Source organism: Prionailurus bengalensis, chromosome E2, assembly GCF_016509475.1.
Source record: "Prionailurus bengalensis isolate Pbe53 chromosome E2, Fcat_Pben_1.1_paternal_pri, whole genome shotgun sequence".
Classification (NCBI taxonomy): Eukaryota; Metazoa; Chordata; class Mammalia; order Carnivora; family Felidae; genus Prionailurus; species Prionailurus bengalensis.
In genome coordinates this window covers 15,524,464-15,546,250 of record NC_057352.1, presented here as the reverse complement: position 1 = coordinate 15,546,250, position 21,787 = coordinate 15,524,464, and the positions used below count along the sequence as shown (strand labels likewise).

At 53.0% G+C, this 21,787-nt stretch overlaps 1 protein-coding gene across 7 annotated transcripts; it reads right to left on the bottom strand.

Annotated features, from left to right (window-relative positions):
* Positions 1-226: 226 nt before the first annotated feature.
* HNRNPL (heterogeneous nuclear ribonucleoprotein L) lies at positions 227-14,573 on the bottom strand. Of its 7 annotated transcripts, none has more exons than XM_043598991.1 (13): positions 14,460-14,571; positions 9,883-10,001; positions 9,037-9,274; positions 8,828-8,913; positions 7,906-8,002; positions 7,750-7,822; positions 4,272-4,343; positions 3,880-4,160; positions 2,686-2,807; positions 2,180-2,381; positions 1,416-1,473; positions 1,218-1,313; positions 227-638 (listed from the first exon to the last, which is right to left on the bottom strand). In XM_043598991.1, exons 3-13 carry the CDS (start codon positions 9,259-9,261, stop codon positions 580-582), a joined length of 1,371 nt encoding a protein of 456 aa, XP_043454926.1. In that variant the 5' UTR covers positions 9,262-9,274; positions 9,883-10,001; positions 14,460-14,571; the 3' UTR covers positions 227-579. The 7 variants fall into 7 exon arrangements, with proteins under 7 accessions (XP_043454926.1, XP_043454920.1, XP_043454922.1 ...); XM_043598985.1 differs by lacking the exon at positions 14,460-14,571 and adding an exon at positions 11,979-12,422; XM_043598987.1 differs by lacking the exon at positions 14,460-14,571 and adding an exon at positions 12,147-12,262.
* Between the last annotated feature and the right edge of the window lie 7,214 nt (positions 14,574-21,787).

Genomic DNA, 21,787 nt, shown 5'->3' with positions numbered 1-21,787 from the left:
TTTAAATTTCAGCAACATTTACTTTTAAAGTGACTCTCCCAACTAGATTGGGCTGGGCAGGGACCATTAAGACCACCTCCGGCCCTCCCAGTTTCCTCAACAGACCCGCCTCCTGCCAGCAGCCTCCTGGGGCTGTGGGCCTGGACCCCCAAGCTTCTCTCTGGGGCAGCAGAGGACCAGGTGGGAGAGATGCGGAACACCCTCGAATGCCAGTAAGCACGCAGTGTATTTTCCAAACAATTTTATTGAAATGTGCCAAGAGTACACGGGCAGCACAAATGTATGAACAGGAAAAAAAAAAAAAAAAAAATCACATGTACAGTAATTTTTTAAAAAGTGAAGGTTAATCTTGGGAGATATCAGTTCCCCTTCCCCTCCCCCTCCAGACTTCCAGCGTTTCCATTATGGTTAAGCCTACTAACCTAGCATTTAAAAAAAGGAATACAGGAACTTTTGCAAAAAAAAAAACCAAAAAACAAAAACAAAAAACCCAAAAAAACAACAAAAAAACCCAAAACAAACAGCATAAAGGAAAGAGAAATGTTTTCCTGCTCAGATGGGGCTCTTCCTAGGCACCTATTAGGAGGCGTGCTGAGCGGTGGAGAAACACAACTTCAGGGTGTAAGGGTACGGACCATCTGCGAGACAGAAAAAAGAAAGATTCGTCTGGGCCCCTCTCCAGAGGCTCTAACCACCCAGAACCCCCCCCTTTCTGCCCATCTCTCCATTTCTGCAGACTGACTGCAGGGAATCTACCTGGTCACTGCCCAACGTCAGACTTAAAAAACAAGCCCAATACTGAAGGCGCTTTCCTCTCTCCTTCCTTCGATTCCATGGAGAATCCTAGTCCCAGCCCCTTAGCGGACTCCTTTTACCTGCTGGCCAGAATAGCCCCTTTCCTGGGTACTGAGCCAGCCTCCGTGACAGACACTACTGGGTGTTTACTGGCAGCTTCTGACGCACAGAACGCCAGTCCCAAGAGGACAAGTCTGAGTAAGTCTCAGGCTGGCAGAGTGGGTGGCAGCCAACAGCCGGCCTGGTCCTCCCATGGGGACCATCGGTCTAATCTCCTGGCGACCAGGTCCCCCTGCCCGTGTCACGAATGGTGAAGAGATCTCTGGGGGCCCTACCTTGGTGGCACGAAGGTCGGCTCTGGCCCGAAGCCAGCCTACCATCAGGCCACGAAGGGAACGGGTGCAGGACACACAGATACTCACTTGGGTTTTTCATCTGGTAATGATTCAGGAAGCCCAAAGTCTCCAGGGCGTCGCTCTTGGATTCCCACTCCAGCAGCCCCGAGGAGCTGCGCTCACCTGGTCACAACGCAGAGGTCTCAGGCCGACCTGAGCAGGAGGCAGGGGGCCGCCCATGCGCAACCAAGGGGTGGGGAACAAAGGCAAGGGCCGTTTACTCACTTTTGCCTGAGAATACTTTCACAGAAGACGGCCGTTTCACTCCCAGCTCATCGCAGATCTGCAAGAGATAGAAAACACGTTCAGAAACAGGAGTACCGCGTCGCAGGATTCAAGCAGCCCGGGACCGGGAGCACTTACAATTTTCCTGGAGCATTTCTAAGCTTTGATCACACAACATACTCTAAGGTGGCCCCACGACCCAAGACATGTTTAGACACACTCCTCTTACTATGTTTTTACTAAAGTTAACTATCATCGTCATAGCAGTAACTATTACTGTTACGTTGCCAACAACGGAGAACCTGCTTTTTAAAATTCCCGTCTCCAGCCACTTGTGTTGCTGAACTGAACAGCAACGTCTGAGGCCATGACAAGGTCTGAAGTCCATCCGTGCCATTCAGCCCTCAGCCCCTCACTGCCCTGGTTTCCTCAAACTAGGCCTTCACAGGCACCTCCCCTCTGATGTTATCTAGCCCCCGAAGGGCCTGACAACGTGGATGTTTGAGACTGGACTCTGACCACCGCTCTGTATCACCAGGGGAGGAGAAATCCTTTCCAGCAAAGCCGCCGCCCATCCTAGCTTGTGAGAAATGCAAACTAAGTCTGGTGTCAGTCTCAGCCCGTCTATCCTGGTCCCTGCTGCAACCCTGGGACCCAACCCAGGGCCTGGCAGAGAGCAGGGGCTCCACAGAGATTTGCTGGAAGGCTAGAACAAACAGCCTATTCAGATGGCTGTAGTGAAGGACCAACTCCACAGCACCCACCTCGAAGAAATTCTCCTCGGTCACCTCCAGAGGGGCATTGAAGAAGTGTAGCACGTTGCTCGGGTGCTGGATGCGGTTCTTGGCTGCCTGCTCTGGAGTAGAGAACCGATTGTTCCTGGACTCGCTGAAGTCTTTGTAACTGCAGGACCCGTCTTCCAGCCCGTATGACTGCCCGGGCATGATGGCTGGTTGCTTGGAGACACTGTACCGGGGAAGGGGAGCTCTTTGTCAGACCCCAGGCCCTCCACCGGGGCCTCGTTCCAGTCTGCAGACGCCATGTGCCCCAGGGGGCATCGCTCCACAGCAGAGGCGAGGCCCACACACTTTTTCCCACTGCTTCAGCTGAACCCTGGGGAGTGTTCCCACCACACCCCACTCCTGCCCGGACAAGCAGCCAGCCTCGCCGTGCTCCTCTGCCAGGCCCTTTCCAGAGCAGCCACTTCCCACGTCCCTTCTTTCACAGTTCCTCGCCGACATTCCCACGCCTGAAGAGACGAAGTACCTACCAGACGTTCAGCTTCTGCCCGAACATGAAGTTGTTATTGAGGTGAGTGATGGCTCGGTCCACAGCATAGCCGTCAGCCATTTCCACCATGGCGGCCCCCGGCTTGCTTTTCATGAATTTCACCTGGAGGACGGCACCCGTGATCAGCGCCATCGCCCGACCTCCAGGGACCCTGCGCCACCCGTTCGGAGCGAGTTCGAAGCAAGAACTCCTGGCTCTGGAGCGAGGCTTCCACCTCCTCGCTCATGAGTGATGTTTCAAGAGAACGGAGAAGCGCGTCTGACCCACCGTGAGTGCTCAGCTCAACCGTGTTTCTCTAACCTCAGGCCGTGACCCCGGGAACGTGCACCACTTAACAAGCACAACAAAAGCCAGGGGGCATGGCAAGAAAATAAAGCATCCGGCTCTCTTGGCTCCTGTCCGTCCCCTTCTCTGCCCCTCCCCGTCCCCTGCTCAGGTGTGCGCTTGCTCTCTCAAAAATACATTAAAAACAAAAAAGTCTCTCTGTGGGTGATAGCATTAAAGACAGTAAAAACTGGTAACAGAGGCACTAAAAGCCCAGTTCTCTGGCTCGGAGTCCCGCTCCCACATAAAAGCCTGTGAACCTGGGCAAGTTATCACCCTCCGTGCCTTCATTCCACTGTTTGTCTAATTAAGGATTCTAGTGCAATGCAAGTTACTACACGCCAAGCACTTTTAATAGTGCCAGACACACAAGGGAATGCTCAACCTGCACTTGGCCGCTAAGGCTAGGCCAGGGGCCGCAGGCTCAGACGCCTCCAGGACTCAGAAGGGTCTGACAGAGAGGAAAGAGGCCACCTGGTCAGAGGTGAACGGCCACCTGTCACACAGGCAAGGCAGGAAGGCCCGGTGTTGCCAGATCATCTTAAGTTTTCTGGAGAAAATCCTCACTCGACGATCTTTAGCCATATGAAGTTGTATAAACCACATCCTTGTAGTATTAAGTATCAGCGCTTTTGTCTTAAAACGTTCTGGTTAACACCCCCAATGCATGAAATAACCAAACACCCACACGGTGAGGGCCAAACAAAATGCCTGCAGCCGGTCCCCTGCTTAAGTGATTTCCCTCTCTTTACCAGCTCGCCCCTAGCCAGGCTCCCTCTCCCATGGGAAGAGCATGAGGCTCGGGCCTGCCAGGTCTACGAGGAAAACGACGCACCGCACAGGAGCTCACCTTCTCCACGTTGCCATACAAGCAGAAGACATTGAAGACCCGATCACAGTTCATCTTAGATTGATCCAAGCCATAGACCATGAGCACAGGGCTGTCGGCGTGGGGGCCATACTCGGGTGGTGGGGGAGGGGGTGGGGGGTGCCCATACTGGGGGCCGTAGCGACTTGGGCCCCGGCGGTGACCCCCCACTGGTGGGCCCATCCTTCTCCCTTCGTAGTGAGGTGGGGGGGGCCCGTAGCCCTCATCATGGTAATGGCTGTGGTACCCACCGTGGGGCCCTCCTGGGGGGTGGGAAGGAAAGAGAGGGAGGACGGGTGAGAATTTGCGCGGCGGGCGGCGGGCAGGGGCACATGAGCCACGGGAGTCCACGGAGGGGAACCCCCTGCCCTCACCATATTCTGCGGGGTGATCTCCCAGGAGAGGGGGCTGTCTCTGGCGTTTGTTAGGGTTGCTGCCAGGGTCACCTGTGGACAGAAAAGACAGTCAGAGCCTAACTTGGAAAAAAGGGATCTTCCCTCCTGACTAGGGGCTAACCTCAAAGTCCTTTGGTTCCTGCAGGCCTTAGGCAAACCCTCCCTTCCTCACCCGAGCTGCTGGGGCCTCCTTCCTGTGGCCTGATCCCGGGTGGGCATGAAGCCCGAGCCTCAAGGCTGGAGCCCAGACTTCCCTTCCTCGGCCCATACGGAGCAGCTGGTTTCCTTTCTCTGAGAAGGATGAGGCCTGCCTGTGGGCTCTCTCCCCTGCCCGGGCCCAAATGGGAGGCCCGGCTCTGGGGCCCTCTGGGAAGCCTGCAGAATGCTACGGAAGCTGTCACGTCACGGAGGCCGACAACAGATTTCTAAAGTAACTCCCAGTGAAGGGAGAGGAGCGAAGAGCAGGCGGACAACCAAGGGAGGGCAGGACAGACAGAAGATCAAATCTGGCCCCGGAAGTCCCAAGGTTCTAGGGGCTCTAGGCCCACCCAGCTCTCTGGGCCCCTTCTTCCTCAACTCTGGTCCTCCCCCCACCCGAATCCCTCCCCGTCACATCAGACCCAAGGAGAGGGACCATAGGAAAGGACGAGCAGGGCAACATAAGAACCAGTTCAGTTGAGCAGTCGTATACAAGGCATCGACATTCTCAGACCCGGACGATGGCGCAGATCCACCCCAGACCCCAGGTGCGATTCATAGTCGCTACATGAATTTAACGCTTCAGCGCCAGACACTGTGCTAAGTGCTTTACAGACATCACCGCTTCTGAAATTCCTCACAACAACCCTATGAGGTAGGTACTATTTCAGCCCCGTTTTACAGATAAGGAACCTGAGCACTTAACTTTCAACTGAGCAGTTAAGAGACGTGTTGGCCCAAGGTCACAAAGCAAGTTAGCGGCTGAGCCGGGATTTGAACCCAGGTCTGGCAGACTCCAAACCCCACGGCTCGAGACCAACTGCCCTTTCCTGCCACCCAGCCTGAGTTTTTGTTTTCAACAATCAGTCATTACAAAGATGGAAAAGGGCTACTTACAGCAGAAGTACAGAGTACAATGTCCATTTGTCACAAAAAACAAATCTGTATTTTCTCTTACCATTGGACGCTTCAACAGTGAGTTAGCACAGTTCTGAAAGATGGCGTCCCATCAAACATACACTGCGACCCTGCATCACATGGTTTTACAGTCATAAATACAAGTTACGGTACACATCCGCTACAATTTTTTTTTTAAGAATTGTTTTTTAAAAGTCAATGCTTTGATTAAATCAAAAATGGCTCACAGATGTTCTGTCCTCAGAAGATACCAGAAAAGTGGAAAATAAAGGTGTATGAAGTGGGTAGTGTCCCTCCATGTTGTCACCTCCTCACATTGTGTGCTGCAGTGCGGTGGTGCGGTGCTTCTGGCTGTGTAGCGCTCCGTGTGCGTGTCTCCTGGTTGTGAAGTGTGCCAGTGGCCCCACTATGCCCGCGCTTTTGGCCTTGGGAGCGCGCCCGGTTACCCGCCAGCAGGTAACTGTGTACCTCTGAGCTGTTTGGCTGTCTGGTTTTAGATCTGGTTTTTTTTTTTTTTTTTTGATTTTTTTTTTTGTTGTTGTTGTGGTTTAAGTTTTTTTTTTTTTTTTGGTTTCTGATCTCCGGTTGGTGCAGATTATGTTGGCAGCCGATGACTGCGGAAAAAATAAAAATATCAAAACAGAAAAGAAAAAAAAAGGCCCTCCCCAAACCAAAGGACTTAAAAACAAAAGCAAAAACCAAAAACCAACCCATATGGCGAGGAATGGAGAGAGGATCCTATTGTCTTGGAGGCCCATGGAATCTACTTCAGTCTATGAAACGTTCTCCGAAAAGAGCGCCGCTGGCTGGCTGGGAGAGCTCTGTTCTCTGTGTTTCCTACTTCTGTGTACATTCTCGGGTTCAAGTTTGCTTGGATTTTGGCTTTTTAATGTTTAATAAAAAAGCAGTGTCTGCTGCCATGTTGCGTCTCTTTCTCTCTTTGTCTCTGTCTGCCTCTGTCTCTGTGCTTGTAGCTGTTCCTTGGAGCACGGTGTGGTGTTCTTGATGTAGTGAGCTCAAGTCTGCGGCTGTTTCTGGGGACGTGGTGGAGGCTGCATGTTCTGTTCTCTCCAGGAAGAGCTAGTGGTTTCTACCCTGTGTGTTGGTGAGCAATGTGCAGAGGCAGAGCCGCTGAAGTACGGTCCCCGAGGGGTGGCGAAGCACCGCCTCACTCCAGGTCACCTCATCAGCTCTTGTGTTTGACCCCCAGCCTCGGGGCGGCCAAAGCTGAGAGGCATCGAAACCAATGCACAGCCGGCCCCTGCCACTAGCCCCTGCCGGTCTGCACATCTTCTATTTGTGTTCCTTGGAGAAGAAATGGTTGGTTGCCATGTTTCTGTTAGCGGTCATGTAATGCCATTGCCCGCTCTGGTACATTCACTCGGTCACCAATTTGCCTCTGATCTCTGGAGGGGCGGCCATGCCCACAGCGCCCATTGTGAGGGTCCTGGGGAAGAGTCTAGCCCACCCTGCCCACTGCTTCCCAGCTGCAAGGGCGAGCAAGACGGGCCTGCCTGGGAACGGGGGCCTCTGGCCTCCCAGAGCCTGTGAGAGGTCAGCGACCAGCCTCCTCCCTCAGCCCGCGGCCTAGTCCGACGTAGCAGACCAAGACAGAGATGGACGGTCCCGCTGAGGGGGTGCGGCTGGTGTTCAAAGGCAATCCTCCACCTCTCCCTCCTATCCAAGGCAGACCATTCTTGACAGATTCTAGGAAGGGGGTTGTCCATTTGGGCCCCCCGCAGAGATGCTGAGTCCCCTCTACAAGTGAGGTGAGGCGTGTCCGCCCTGCTCCAATCCGGGGTGTCTCACCTCCACAAGGTCAACTTGCTCAAAGGCTCTGCTCCGAGGGCCCAGGAGCCCTCACCGCCTCCCCCGGCTGCTCCCCGCCCCTCCCCCCCCCCACCCCCCCCCCAGCAGACCCTCTCAGTAGTGGAGAGCAAGAGGACCATTCCTGGCCCGGTGAGAATGGAGTCAGTGACCCTAAGCAGGGTCCTAGAAGGGAAGCAGCAGAATCCACCTGGGAGCCGCTATGGTTTATAAGCCATCGCCATGCCCTGTGCTCAGTGAGGGCCTGCTCCCCACCCCGTCCGAGCCTCTGCCTTGGCTCTACACCCTCCGCCACATCAAAGGGCCCCCAGCAGCAACTAGAAGCTACAGAGGCCCCTTCATTCACCATCTCCCACTGGGGTGTCTTTTCCAAGAACTGACCGCCCCCCCAGGCCCTCCCATGTCCACAGGGAGCCCAATGGCATTACATAACCCTGAGCCCGGGTCTATGAAGTGCACTAGTCAAGTGAAGGCAAGGCGGGTGTGTTTAGAACAAAGTGGCCGTCAGGATTACCTTGTCCACTGAGATTGGGGTTTGTGTAGTCCCAAGTATCCTGATCGTTCTTGAACACATTCAAGCGTGTAGGCTGCAGAACGAGACACAGCTTGAAATTAGCCAGGCCCCAGCTCCTCTGGAAGTTGACTAGGGGCAGTCATTTCCCAGACCTACCTTTGCATATTCGATCTTCAGAGTGCAACAGCCCGAATAAATGTCAGCCCCGTTGAGCGAGGCTTTGGCCCGCTGGGCACTCTGCACAGAATCAAATGTGAGTACAGTTAAGGAAAACCGTGGGATGGGTGCTCTCTGGGCAGGGCTTTAAGTCGTCCCAGAAAGGGAGGACAAGAGAGCACCCGAAGACCATACTGCAGATGTGCTCTGGGATCAGTTCACTGCCCAGTCACCAGCCGCCTGCACGGAGGTGAGCTGGAGGGCTGCGTGGGTGGGCAGCCACTGCCCAGAGTTCCTGTCATCTGCACTCCCGGCCCAGAGTGGCAGCCGGCCCCCTCTGCCACCACCCCAGGCTTAGCCACTTTCTTCTTTAGCCCAGTCCTCTCCTACTCGTGCCACGTGCTTTGACCAAAGCTGGACAACCTCTGAAACATCAACCAGAGGATGCTCCTGCCTCGGAGCTCTGTCAGCAGCTTCCCACCGCACCCTGACTCATGCTTTAGAGCACTACGCAAGACGCCCTACTGACTTCCTCCAGCGCCTGCAGTGAACCCTCACCCCGTCAGGCGGCAGGCCTTCTGCTTCCTCCGAAGGCTAAGCTCCCGCCCACCTGAGGACCTTGGCAGAAACCAGTACCTGTCTTGAACACCAGCTCCTACCTCCTCACAGAAATAGATCCACCCTGTCAGGTCTCTTGGTCACTGCCGGCACCCCATTTCTACCCCTACCGCACTTCTGACCCTGAGCTTTCCACACTGTATTGCAGACTGTTTATTAACGACCTCTCCCATCAGACTGGGGACTCCATGAAGGCATCTGGCAGGCACTCAGGAAGTTCCACACTGGTTGAAAGGACAGAACGCTGCGGAGCCTTGTAAGAGCCCCCCACCTCAAAGAACACCCCTCCCCCAACAAAGGATATTCCACCATGGCCTGGACGCCATTCTTCCGGAAAATAACAATTCTCTGGACGGGGCCACAAGGATTGCAGATAGTATAAAGAACATCCTATAAAAGCACACGGGCAAGATGAAAGGGCACTGGCAGGTCAATCTGGCTCAGATGAGGGGACAGGAAGGGAAGAAGGAAGATCTCACAGAAGCATCTAAAACAAGGCTCGCTGGCACGCACCGTGGTAATTGAATAGATCGGGTTCAGGATGGTAAAGAGAAGCACGCTGTTGACGCTCCGGGAGTCGTCCGAGTCCCCGGGGCGGGAGATCTTCTGGCTGGTAGAGTAATTGACGAAAGCTGGGTGGCCAGCAATGTAGATTTGGTTGTCGGCTGCGTAGTTCACAGCGTTGCAGGCCCCCAGCACATCTTCAAACTCCACCAACGCTTGTCTCTTTTTAGGCATTACTACCACATAGCTGGCAGAGAGAACACAGGTTTCAGTCCTCCCAGAACACAGGCAAGAGGAAGACGTTCCACTTTCCGTGAACTGACTCCTGTCTCTTGACCCCTCTACACCTTCATCATGGTTTCCTGACCTCCACACCCTGCACCTAAGTGGCACAACAGACAAAAGAGATGGTACCACCTCCTCTGAGAAGCCTTCCTTCCGGAACCCTCCTCCCCTGAGTCACATGCCTTCTACGGGCTCCTGGACTTTCCTATCACAGTGCTGACCACTCTGGGTAGGCAGCTGTCTGGGAGGGGCCCAAGACGATCTCATCTGCTACTCTATTTCCAGCACCTACAGCGTGACAAATGCACTTAGTGACTACTCGATGAATGCGAGACTGCTGCCTAGAAACTACAGGCAGGAGAAAAAAAAAAGGCAACAACAAAGACATGGAACTTGCTAAAACCTGATCCCAAGTATGACAGCCAAAACCAAGAGTGGAGGAGTCCCAGGACATAGCCAAAGGACCCTGGGCCAAACCGGCCACCTCACTTCCAACCAGAAATTAAGAATGCATAGAACACTAAGGAGGTGACTTCTTTATGTCCAACCCCGGGGCTCTGATAGGAGTACCTGATGGGTCCAAATTCCTGCAAGGCCTCCACAAGGTCAGCTTCCACCACTCCGTCGATCAGGCCCCTGATGTGGACAACTGGGGAGGCAGGGGTTTTGTGTGGGTCATCGTAGTTCTCCTGAGAAAGGAAAACAACATCACTTCATTTCCTGCTGTACAAGATGGTGGCCCACTGCCCTCTGTGCTGTTGGGGACCTCATCAGATGAGACACTTAAGTGTCACACAGGGCAGACAACAAAGGATGGCCATACAAACCAATCAGCCTAAAAGGGTTTGGGGCCAGCTAAGCACAGGCCCTGAGTGGGTGGCTACTATCCCTATGGTTCCTGCAGCAGCTTCTGAGGAAGGCAGAATGGAGAACAAAGCATGTCCCACACCTTACATTCCTCCTAGAACTTTTCTCTTTCCACCCATCAAGGAAACCCTGGGAAAGGCTGGGATGGAGAGGCGACAGCAGTTTGCAAGAAGGGCTCAAACAGCACCCTGCTGCAATCTGAATCAGAACACTCCTGCTGCATCCAACAGTCTCTTTACCCTTCCCCCCCCCCCCCCCCCCAGTGAAACAAGTTGCCAACATCAGTCAGCCAAGTATTACTGTTCCCCACGTCCAGTCATGGTAAAACAGCCTGTGACCCAGAAGCTGTGAAAGCCAGGGCAGTCTTGACTGCTTCTAGTCTTTAATAACCCACCAAAATTTGTGTTGGAAAATACTGCCTAGGCCAGCCTGAAGAAAAAGACAAAAAAGGTCCTTCAGAAAGAAAAGAAACTCGAACCCACAGCAGCTAAAAACCAAGATCATTCCCTTGCAAGAAGCATCTTTCCACACACACACACACACACACACACACACAGCAGTCTTCCGAAATCAGGACAAAAGTAACTTTCTAGTGTCTGCTGGGCTCTGGGCCCAACCTCCTGTCTGAGAGCCACCAAGCAGAAGCCCGTGGAACAGGGGCAGAATTGGATCCTATTTCAGGAATGAACCACACAAACCACAGGAGGCACACCCGCCTGATGATGGTTACCAGCTCAGCGGTTTAGCAGTTCCATTGCCCATAAATTCTAATCCTGTCCCCTCCCCCGCTCACTAGCTACAAGATCTAAACAAGTTTACTTCATCTTTACAAGTCCAGAATTGTTAATACCACCCTGTACTCACACAGAAAGAACTCTTAAAGATCTGGTTAGGGTATTTTTTTAATAGTGGGCAACAGGGCCTGGCACAGATTAAACCACTAGTAAATCACAGCTACCGATCACCACGAAACCCTGGAAAACCCTGCAAATGGCTGAACGGGAGAGGACTTCATGAGGAGGAAATGGGCTCCGAGCCAGGAGGAACAAATGGTGGTCCTTTCCGACTAGGAGACCAAAAACGTTCACTCTCACCCTCAGGGAACATTTTAGTTCAGCAAACCAACTGCATCCAGTTAACTCCCGGAAATTGTAAGCAAACTTGTGGCCGTTCCAAAGTTAGTTCAATTCCCAAACGGCTAAAAGGACCTTCCACAAGCCTTCCTTCCGGTGTTCACTGCCCACAAAAATGGGGACACATTCCGTTCTGGGGGAACAGCCTCAAATAAGATCAACTTCTCTATTGAGAGAAACTATGACACTATATGGATTAAACAGAGATCGGGCAGAATTCCCCACCCAAGCGCGGAAAAGGCCACCGCCCACCCATTCCCCGCTCACGCGGTGCCACCCCCGCCCTCACAACCGCCCACGAGGCCCGAGGACAAGAAGTGCGCTTGCGCAGGAGGGCCGTGAATTAAACGATAAAGGAAAAAAAAAAACGGCCCGGCCGCGTGCCTGGCCCCCACACCCCAGCCCGCGGCGCCTGCGCACTGCGCCTCCCGCAGCGCGAGCTACTTCCTCCGCCTCCCACACCCCCGCTCAGAGTAGCGCGCACGCGCAAGCGTCTGTCCTCGCGCAAACCCCGCCGTTTGCCCAACGCCTGCCCCTCCCCCACCCCGTCACAGCGCGAGGGCCTGGGCGCGTGCGCAGAGGCCCCCCCACCAAATGAATACCCTCAAGGTGGAAAATTTTCCCTCCCTTCTCGGCCGTCCCTGGAGCCTAAGACCCTAGCCTCACCCCGCCGCCGCCGCCCGCCGCCCCGGCTCCTCCACCGCCGCCGCCACCGCCTCCGTGCTGGTCGCCAGCGTTGTCCGTCTTGAGCCGCTTAGGGGCTCGGCCTCCCTCACTGCCGCCGCCGTAGTAGCGGCCACCGCCGCCTCCGCCGCCCGCCGCCGCCATCTTCACCATCGCTCCCGACCGCCTCCGCTGCTCGTCCGGCTGCTGCCTCTGCTCCAACCGCCGACGCCGCTTCTCCGCCCGGGGCAGCAGCCTCCGCGACATGGCGGCGCAGAACCCGCCTCCCCCCGCCTCTCATTGGGGGAGGGACACGCCTGTCACCCGCCGCCCCCACCCGATAGGGGGAGCCACTGGTCCCGCCAAGGGGGGAGGGGAAGCCTCCGCACGCCTTGCGCACCTATTGGATACAGCCCACGCCGTTCTGCAGGACGGCCCGCCCTCGTTTGTCTGGAACACTCCTTATAGGCGAGTGTTTTCTGCCAGTCATTTCGCCAATCCCACCGCCTTAAAATAAACTCCAATCTGATAGGTCGGGTTTCTGGCACGGCCTCGCCTCCTTTGGAGCACCTGATAGGAACGGCGCTCCCCACTCGCCCGAACAGCGCCGCCTTCTTTCCACTTTCATTGGCTTCCTCACTAATCCCTCAAGCCGAAACTTCTTAGTCTTCCAGTCACAGCGACTACCTTCCCGCGCCACTCGGCGAGGAGAAAAGGAAACCCCTCCCTTTTGCCACTCTCCAGTGGCTACTGCAGATGCCCGTCTTCTTCGTCTCTACTCGATTAGTCAATGAAGAGTGGAAAGGGTCCCCTCACTAGACAGTAGGACCACCGGTGGGTTTTGATTGGGTGAAAAGGCGAAGCCCTCCCCAGGCCGGGAGGCGCTCTTTGGCGCAGTCAAGGAAAGGATCGGAAGCGAGAGCGCAGGCGCGAACAGGCTTTCAGGCGTCTCTGGAGGCGGGGCGACCCTCTAAACGGGCGAAGGCCTGCAGTACCCCAAGTATTTATTAACATGCTGTGGGTTGCGCCCGAAGGCTAGACCTAGACAGAGGGGCAGCTGCCAGTGCAGCTCTGTCCCCACCACTATACCTTATTCCTCTCCACCTCGGGCCTTTACATGCCGGAGGAATTTCAATAACCCAAACTTAACCCTTTCGGTATAAAACCATTTGCTAGTGCTGATTGTCTTAGGACCCTGTCACGTTCCCGGGGGTCATTTCACGGCTCCACCTCTAAATTCAGCCACAATAGTGCCTTTCAGTTTGCACACAGGGAAGGACCTTCCACGCACCATTTGACCTTTGCCCGTGCAGATTCTTCCATGTGGAACACTTTGCCCACTGTCCCTCCTGCCGGAGGAGTAGTCCGTGCAGCAGTCTCCGCTCTGAAAAGCGTTCCTAGTCCATACCAGTCCTGACCCCAGGCCTGCCCTGTGATAACTCCTGACCACTCAGGCCAGTGGTTTCCACGCGACAGCCCTGACCTCTCTGGCTTGCCACAGTCTGGGGAAACCAGACTGGGGAAGTCTACTGCGTGGAAGTCCCGCGTGGGTAAGGGAGAGACAAGTCCCGCACGCGGCACAGCGCTTTCGCGCTCTGCAAAGGGGAGTCCTGGTGTTCTACTCGTCCAGCGGGGGCGGGTCTTCCTTCCGTGGAGACGGGGTAGGGACATCACGAAGATAATGCCCTTTCTCAGAGTCTCTAGGGTCCAACGACGCCCAACAGCCAGAACTTAGGGGCAGGGCCGGAGGCTGAGCCAGGATCCCGCCTAAGGGCTCTAATGTTATGGGGCTGACTGCTGGAGGTGGGAGACGCTGCGCTTGCAGAGGATCGAGTCGTGGAAGTACGGGCGACCGCCCCAAAGATGATTCGGAACATTCCCAGTGGGTGAAAGAGGGTTCCCGAAACAGGAGTCCTCATGGAAACTAAGTTCGAAATGGGGTCAGTGGCACTAAGCGAGTGAGACAGGACTGGTGGGTCTGCGGGTTTGGGAAGATAAGAAAGTTGCGAGCGGGCCGATGAGGACCTAAATCAGTTCCCAGTCACACTGGGAAGACCCGAAAAGGCAAACCGAACGCACCGAGGGGCGGCGCAGCTCCTTCAACACGTGATCCGCGCGAGGGAAGCGAGGCGGGGCGGGTCCCACTGAAGGGCGGGGTCGCGAGGTCCCGACGTCAGAGGAATGCGGTGGGGGGAGGGGGGAGAGGGGCCCCTCCCCTCCCCGCCCCCGCGCCCGGCCCGTACGCCCCTCGCGCCGTCGCGCGCGGCCGGGACGCGGCGGAACCGTTCTCGGCGCCACACGTTCCGGGTCGCTCGCCAGCGGGCCCGCGCCCACGGCGGGCGACCCGGCGGCCGCGTTATCTGCACCGCCTCGCTCCCGGCCTCCGCCCCTCCCCCACCCCTTGCGCTCCGGCGGCGGGCGGCGGGCGGCGCCTCCCACCCATCCCCCTGCACCCCTCCCCGACCCCTCGCCCCCAGCCCCTACCAGCTCGGCGGCGAGCCTGGCCGGCCGTCCGGGATCGAAAAGAGAGCAGACACTGGGAAGTTTTGGGGGAGGGAGGGGCGGGCCTTAAAGGGACCACGACCTCTTTTCAGCCTGGAAAAAAAATACGGGGTGGGGGTGGGGGGAGAGATCGAGAGTTGCTCCGCGGTTGAATGGAGGGAATAACGCCAGAAAGGAACGGAAAGACTTATGAGCCCTCACATGTTACACGTTAGGGATCCGGGTCCCTTTTCCCCAAACACCCAAACCCCTCAACACCCGCCCCCCCCCCCCACCCCACACACACTTTCCATCTCGGAAAGTCACGCCGTTGTTTGGCAGTGAGGCCTCATTCCTCCTGGTCAGCCAAGTGTTGTGTTAGTTGAGGTTAATGTTGGGGCGCACCCCGTACAGATGAAGAAATGAGCTCAGGGGACGCAAGCGACTAATCCAGGACCCCCCGCTTATAAGTGGCCATAGAGGGCTCTGCCTGCCGCTGAAGACGAGTAACGACCACCGCCCTGCAGAACCTGTTGTGGTTATGGGGGCTGCAATAGGCAGTGGAGTTTAAGGGCGAAGGCTCTGGGGCCGCCAGCTCCAAATAATGGAGGCTGCTCTTACAACTCTTGTGGCCTTGGGAAAGTGGTTTAGCCTTTTGGGGCCTCTTTCCTGATCCAATGGTAATAGCGCCTGCCTTCTAGGGTGGTCTTGAGGGATGGTGAGAATGTCTGGAAGCAGAGGGGCCTCAGGCCTACCCCCATTTCACAGATGAGGCAAAATGAGGCCCAGAGAAGGGAAAGACCAGTTGACATACACAAGGAGACCTAGTCGCTCCCTTCCTTAACAAACCCACAAGAAGTAATCTGACCCTTGTAGGCCCATCCGTGCCTAACCCTTTTCCACCTGTTCTTGATGGGGCACAAACAGTGGCTTTCCTTCTGTTCATCAAATGCTCAGAGCTCATTTCTGGCTTTGCACCGGCTCCTCTCTCTGCCTAGAATATTCTCCCCGATCTTTGCTCCTCATCAGACAGCTCGTAGCTCAAATGTCACTTCCTCACCATCCAGCATAGTTAGCAGCCATACCATGGCTCCCCATTTATCTCTCCCTCTTTGTTCTTTTTTTTTTTTAATGTTTATTTTTTTTATTTTTGGGAGACAGAGTGTGAGCTGGGGAAGGGCAGAGAGAGAGGGAGACACAGAATCCGAGGCAGGCTTGAGGCTCCAGGCTCCAAGCTCCAAAGCTGTCAGCACTGAGCTAGTTGCGGGGCTTGAACTCAGAAACTGTGAGATCATGACCTGAGCCGAAGGCGATGCTTAACCCACTGAGCCGCCCAAGCACCCCTTTCCCTGTTTGTTCTTATTGCCATGTGAGGACGTCTAGTTATTTCTGTCCCTTCACTAAATCTGGGCTCTATGGGGGCTAGAAGTGGGTATGTTTTAATCATTCTAAGAATCTACCCTAGGGTCATTCATTCATTCATTCATTCATCCCAGGGGTGTTTATTGAGCCAACACTATTGGGGGGCACCTGGGATAAAATGCTCTACAAGGTACGGAAAACTCCCTCTGTCCTGGGGTTACGTTCTTTTTTTTTTTTTTTAATCCAAGGTAGTTAATGTATAGTGTAATAATGGTTTCAGAAGTAGAATCTAATGATTCATCACTTATATATAACACCCAGTGCTCATCACAAGTGCCCTCCTTAATGCCCATCACCCATCAGCCCATCCCCCACCCAGCTCCCCTCCAGCAACCTTCAGTTTGTTATTTGTACTTCACAGTCTCTCATGGGTTTGCCTCCCTCTCTGTTTTTCTCTTATTTTTCCTTTCCTTCCCCTATGTTCATCTGTCTTGTTTCTTAAATTCCACACATGAGCGAAATCGTATATTTGTCTTTCTCTGACTTATTTTGCTTAGCATAATACATTCTAGTCGCAGCCATGTTGTTGCAAATGGTAAGCTTCCATTCTTTTTGATCACTGAGTAACATTCCATTGTGTGTGTGTAACATCTTCTTTTTTTAATTTTTTTAATGTTTATTTATTTTTGAGACAGAGAGAGACAGAGCATGAGCGGGGGAGGGGCAGAGAGAGAGGGAGACACAGAATCCAAGGCAGGCTCCAGGCTCCGGGCCATCAGCACAGAGCCTGACGCGGGGCTCAAACTCGTCAACCGCAAGATCATGACCTGAGCCAAAGGCAGATGCTCAACCGACTGAGCCACCCAGGTGCCCTGTGTAACATTTTCTTTATCCGTTCATCGGTTGATGGAAATTTGGGCTCTTTCCATAATTTGGCTATAGTTGACTATATAGTTTGGCTTTGTTGATTACATTCTTTTTAAAATTTTATTTGCTTTATTTTATTTTATTTTATTTTCAACGTTTATTTATTTTTGGGACAGAGAGAGACAGAGCATGAACGGGGGAGGGGCAGAGAGAGAGAGGGAGACACAGAATCGGAAACAGGCTCCAGGCTCTGAGCCATCAGCCCAGAGCCCGACGCGGGGCTCGAACTCACGGACCGCGAGATCGTGACCTGGCTGAAGTCGGACGCTTAACCGACTGCGCCACCCAGGTGCCCCTAAAATTTTATTTGTTTTTAAGTTGATTTATTTTGAGAGAGAGAATGCGCCTGTGAGCAAGGAAGGGGCAGAGAGAGAGAGGGAGAGAGAGAATCCCAAGCAGGCTCTGCACTGTCAGCGTGGAGCTTGCCGTGATGCTCAAACCCACAAACCATGAGATCATGACCTGAGCCGAAATCCAGAGTCGGATGCTCAACCCACTGAGCCACCCAGGCACCCCTCTTTTTTTTTTTTCTTTTTAACGTTTGTCAGTTACTTTGAGAGAGAGCACATGGGGGAAGGGGACGGACAGACAGAGGAGAGAGGGAGAATCTCAAGCAGGCGCTGACATGGAGCCCAACATGGGGCTCTGTCTCCCCGAGATCATGACCTGAGCCAAAACCAAGAGTCAGAGGCTCAACTGACTGAGCTACCCAGGCACCCCTCCTGGGGGTTACATTCTAGTGAAATACTTAAGTAAGACATTATATCACATGATGATAACTATTATTCAGAAATTAAAACAGGGAAGGAGGATGAGGAGTATATGAGGGCAGTTTGCTCGAAAGGGTATTAAGAGAAAGCCTCACCAAGAAGGCAACATTCTGGCAAAGGCCTGAAGCAGGGAATTAGCATTCCGAGCAGAGGGAACAGTGCAAAGGCCCTGAGGTGAAAATGTGCCTGGTGTGTTCCAGGAATCGGCTTTGTGGCTGGAGTAGAATGGGCGGGGGGGGGGAGGGGGGGGGGACATGATAAGCGATGTTGCCAGAGAGGTGAGAGAAGGGGACAGTCCTAGAGAGGACTGAGGGGCCCCATGGGCTTGGGGAGGACTTTGACTTTTACTCTCAGGTGGGGCCACTTGAGGCTTCCCAGCAGGGGAGGACCCTGACCTGGCTCAGGCCTTCACAAGAGCCCTCTGGCTGCATGGTGTGGGCGTGGGAAACACACCGCAGGAGGTGCGGCAGGAGCCAGGAAGACAGGGAGGGGGCTGGTTCAGTGGAACAGTCTGGAGAAGAAGGTGGATGGGATCCGGGTGGGGTCGTGGAGGGGCTGAAGTGGGCCAGTTGTGGATCTGGTTTGAAAATAGAGCCCACAGGGGCGCCTGGGTGGCTCAGTCGGTTAAGCAGCCGACTTCGGCTCAGGTCATGATCTTGCGCTCCGTGAGTTTGAGCCCCGCGTCGGGCTCCGTGCTGACAGCTCAGAGCCTGGAGCCTGTTTTAGATTCTGTGTCTCCCTCTCTCTGACCCTCCCCTGTTCATGCTCTGTCTCTCCCTGTCTCAAAAATAAAACGTTAAAAAATTTTTTTAAAAAGAAAATAGAGCCCACAGAACAGGCTGAGGGGTCACATCTCCCTGTGATTCAAAATCATCCCCACTGCAGGGCCGCCTGGGTGGCACAGTCGGTTAAGCGTCCGACTTCAGCCAGGTCACGATCTCACGGTCCATGAGTTCGAGCCCTGCATCGGGCTCTGGGCTGATGGCTCAGAGCCTGGAGCCTGTTTCCGATTCTGTGTCTCCCTCTCTCTCTGCCCCTCCCCCATTCATGCTCTGTCTCTCTCTGTCGCAAAAATAAATAAATGTTGAAAAAAAAAATTTTTTTTAAATCATCCCCACTGCAGAGCTCACAGTGACGGCCAAGGGCCCCAGCTCCTTTTGGTGCTCTCTCCACTGTGAGATGCCGCTTTTGGAAAGAGAATCCTTTCTCTCCCTTTGACGCAGACCTGTCCCATGGCCTCCCAGAACCAGTCGTCCACATCAGTGATAGTTGGGGACACGCGTACCTGCTCTCAAACACCTGCGGCTGGCGGTGGGGCTGGGGGGGAGGGTTCCCCTGGCCTGTAACCTTTTTTCTCAGCCGCCAAAATGTCTTTTTTTTTTTTAGCTTTTATACAAATCTATTTGTAAAACATCCCATACAACTAAAGCTAATTTGATTTTTAAAATCAAAGTTCATTTAGTGATAATATACATTTGATAATAAAATTGTAATAAAATACTGACATTTGATAGTTTACACAAAGTATCATTCCTGTAAATATCACATCGCATGTAAAATTTCATTAGGGGGCACCTGAGTGGCTCAGTCAGTTAAGCGTCTGACTTGATTTCCACTCGAGCCATGATCTCATGGGTTGTGAGTTCGAGCCCTACGTCGGGCTCTGTGCTAGCGGCTCGGAGCCTGCTTAGGATTCTCTGCCTCTCTCTCTCTCTCTCTCTCTCTCTCTCTCTCTCTCTCTGTTTCTCTCAAAAATAAATAAACATTAAAAAAAATAAAGTTTAATTAGAAAGTTCATAGTTCACAAAAGTACACGTATTTTGTCGATAGCTCACAAGAACATTATCATAAATTTACTCAAGATGCAGAACAAAATTCACAGGCTGGGCAGTACTACAAAATTTTATGCTGAGTCTACTAATATTTTTGTTAGTAAGGTATACCTGAAATAATTGAGATTACCAATGAATTGCCACTTTATTGTATAACCAAAGTCCATACTGGTTTTACATCTAGTAATCAATTATTTCACCAATAATTTAAATGAGAAATCAAATCAAGCCCAAAACACCATTGACACACACCTGGGGTGCCTGGGTGGTTCGGTCAGGTAGGCGTCCGACTTCCGCTCAGGTCATGATCTCGTGGTTCGAGGGTTCGGGCCCCGGGTCGGCTCCGTGCTGACAGCTCAGAGCCTGGAGCCCGCTTCCTGTCTCTCTGCCCCTCCCTCACTTGTGCTCTGTCTCTCTCTACCTCTCAAAAATAAATGTTTTTAAAAAATTTTTTAAAAAGATAGTGGTATGTAAGTGGAAAAAGTTGGGTGACTTCAGCAAAAAGCACACTTTATTGCATAATGTTGTGTAGTTGATAGTTTAGTGGTAACATGTTTGTTTAGTGGTGTCCTGAGCAAAATACATTAAGTATTCTGAGTCGAGGGATCGTCACCTAATCAAAACTCCTTCATATGTTAAAATTTCCTTTTTAAAAAATTTTTTAATGTTTATTTATTTCTGAGAGAAAGAGAGAGACAGAGTGCCAGCAGGGGAGGGGCAGAGAGAGAGAGAGAGAGAGAGAGAGGGAGACACGGAATCCGAAGCAGGCTCCAGGCTCTGAGCTGTCAGCACAGAGCCCGACGCGGGGCTCGAACTCACCAACTGCGAGATGGTGACCTGAGCCGAAGTCGGATGCTTAACCTTTTTATGAAGGTCATTTACTATTCATATATATAAAGAGTTGCTTCATTGTTTTCTGGTTTTGCTCCTAGAAGTTTTATGAGACACTATATGGAACCAAAGCCTTGCTTAAAAATTGTAACGAAACACCCAGATGGTGAGCACTCAGCTTAACAAATAAAACATTAGCGGCATCTTGGGGTGCTCTCCATGTCCCTGTTCGACCACATCCACCATCTCTGCACTCAGACATAATTGCTATCCTGAATTTTGTCTCTATAGTGTTCTCGCTTTTGTTTATGGTTTTATGTACTCCAGAACAGTCTATGGTTTGTTTTCCCAGTTTGGAGCCCTAATAAAAATGAAATCATATTGTTTGTATTATGTTTTTGAGACTCATCTCTGATGGTCTTTGTTTGTTTGTTTGTTTGTTTTAGAGAAAGAGAGAGAGAGAGAGAGCGTGAGTTGGGGAGAGGGGAAGAGGGAGAGAGAGAGAATTTTAAGCAGGTTCCACGATCAGTGCAGAGCCTGGTTCGGGGCTCAATCCCACAACCCCGGGATCACGACCTGAGCCGAGATCAGGAGTTGGACGCTGAACCAACTGAGCCACCCAGGCACCCCCCAAATACGTCTTAGTTAATTCAGTGCTATGTAACGTTCCGTCGTATGATGTACCACAATTTATCAATTCTACTGATAGCGGGCGTTTGGGTGGTTCCTCGATATTTGGTTCTAGGGAAGAAAGGCTTGGTCTCTCCTAGATACTTCAAGATAAAGGCGGAGTGGGATTTGGGACAGAGGTCGGCCATGACCAAAGTTGAGAAGGACTGTTGCCGTTGGCAACCAGCGCTGCTCCCCTAGAAGCAATTTCAACCCATCATGAGGTAGGGGGACTGTGATGGCCCAGGAAGGGCCTTCTTTTTGGTTCTGACTTGTCACTGTGTTGATTTCTCACAAACTCGACCCACTTTGAAGTCATAATCTAGCCGCTAGGAGGACATTCAGGATGGATCCCCCTTTCTTGCGTTGGTTGTCTCTTCCGCTTTAACATAAATAGTAAAAGAACCGAAAACAAGGATTGAATGTGACACATTTTCCTAGAACTTGGCTCCCTCCAAGACCTAAGTCTTTTCTGATTTTGGCTGACTGAGCTTCTTGACCCACCTCCTTGGTAAAAATCAGTGATCTTTTTTTAATACATTTTTTTTAACGTTTATTTATTTTTGAGACAGGGAGAGACAGAGCGTGAACGGGGGAGGGTCAGAGAGAGAGGGAGACACAGAATCTGAAACAGGCTCCAGGCTCCGAGCTGTCAGCACGGAGCCCGACGCGGGGCTCGAACTCACGGACCGTGAGTTGGAGCCCGACGCGGGGCTCGAACTCACGGACCGTGAGATCATGACCTGAGCCGAAGTCGGCCGCCTAACCGACTGAGCCACCCAGGCGCCCCTAAAAATCGGTGATGTTAAGGGCTGTTAGCGCTGTTAAAACTACACAGGGATACACTTAGAAAATGTAGAGAGATGGTGTCAACGTTGAGACCTTTCTGACGGACGAGGTGCCCAGAAGTAGTATTTTCGCCCAAGCCGTGATTTTTTTC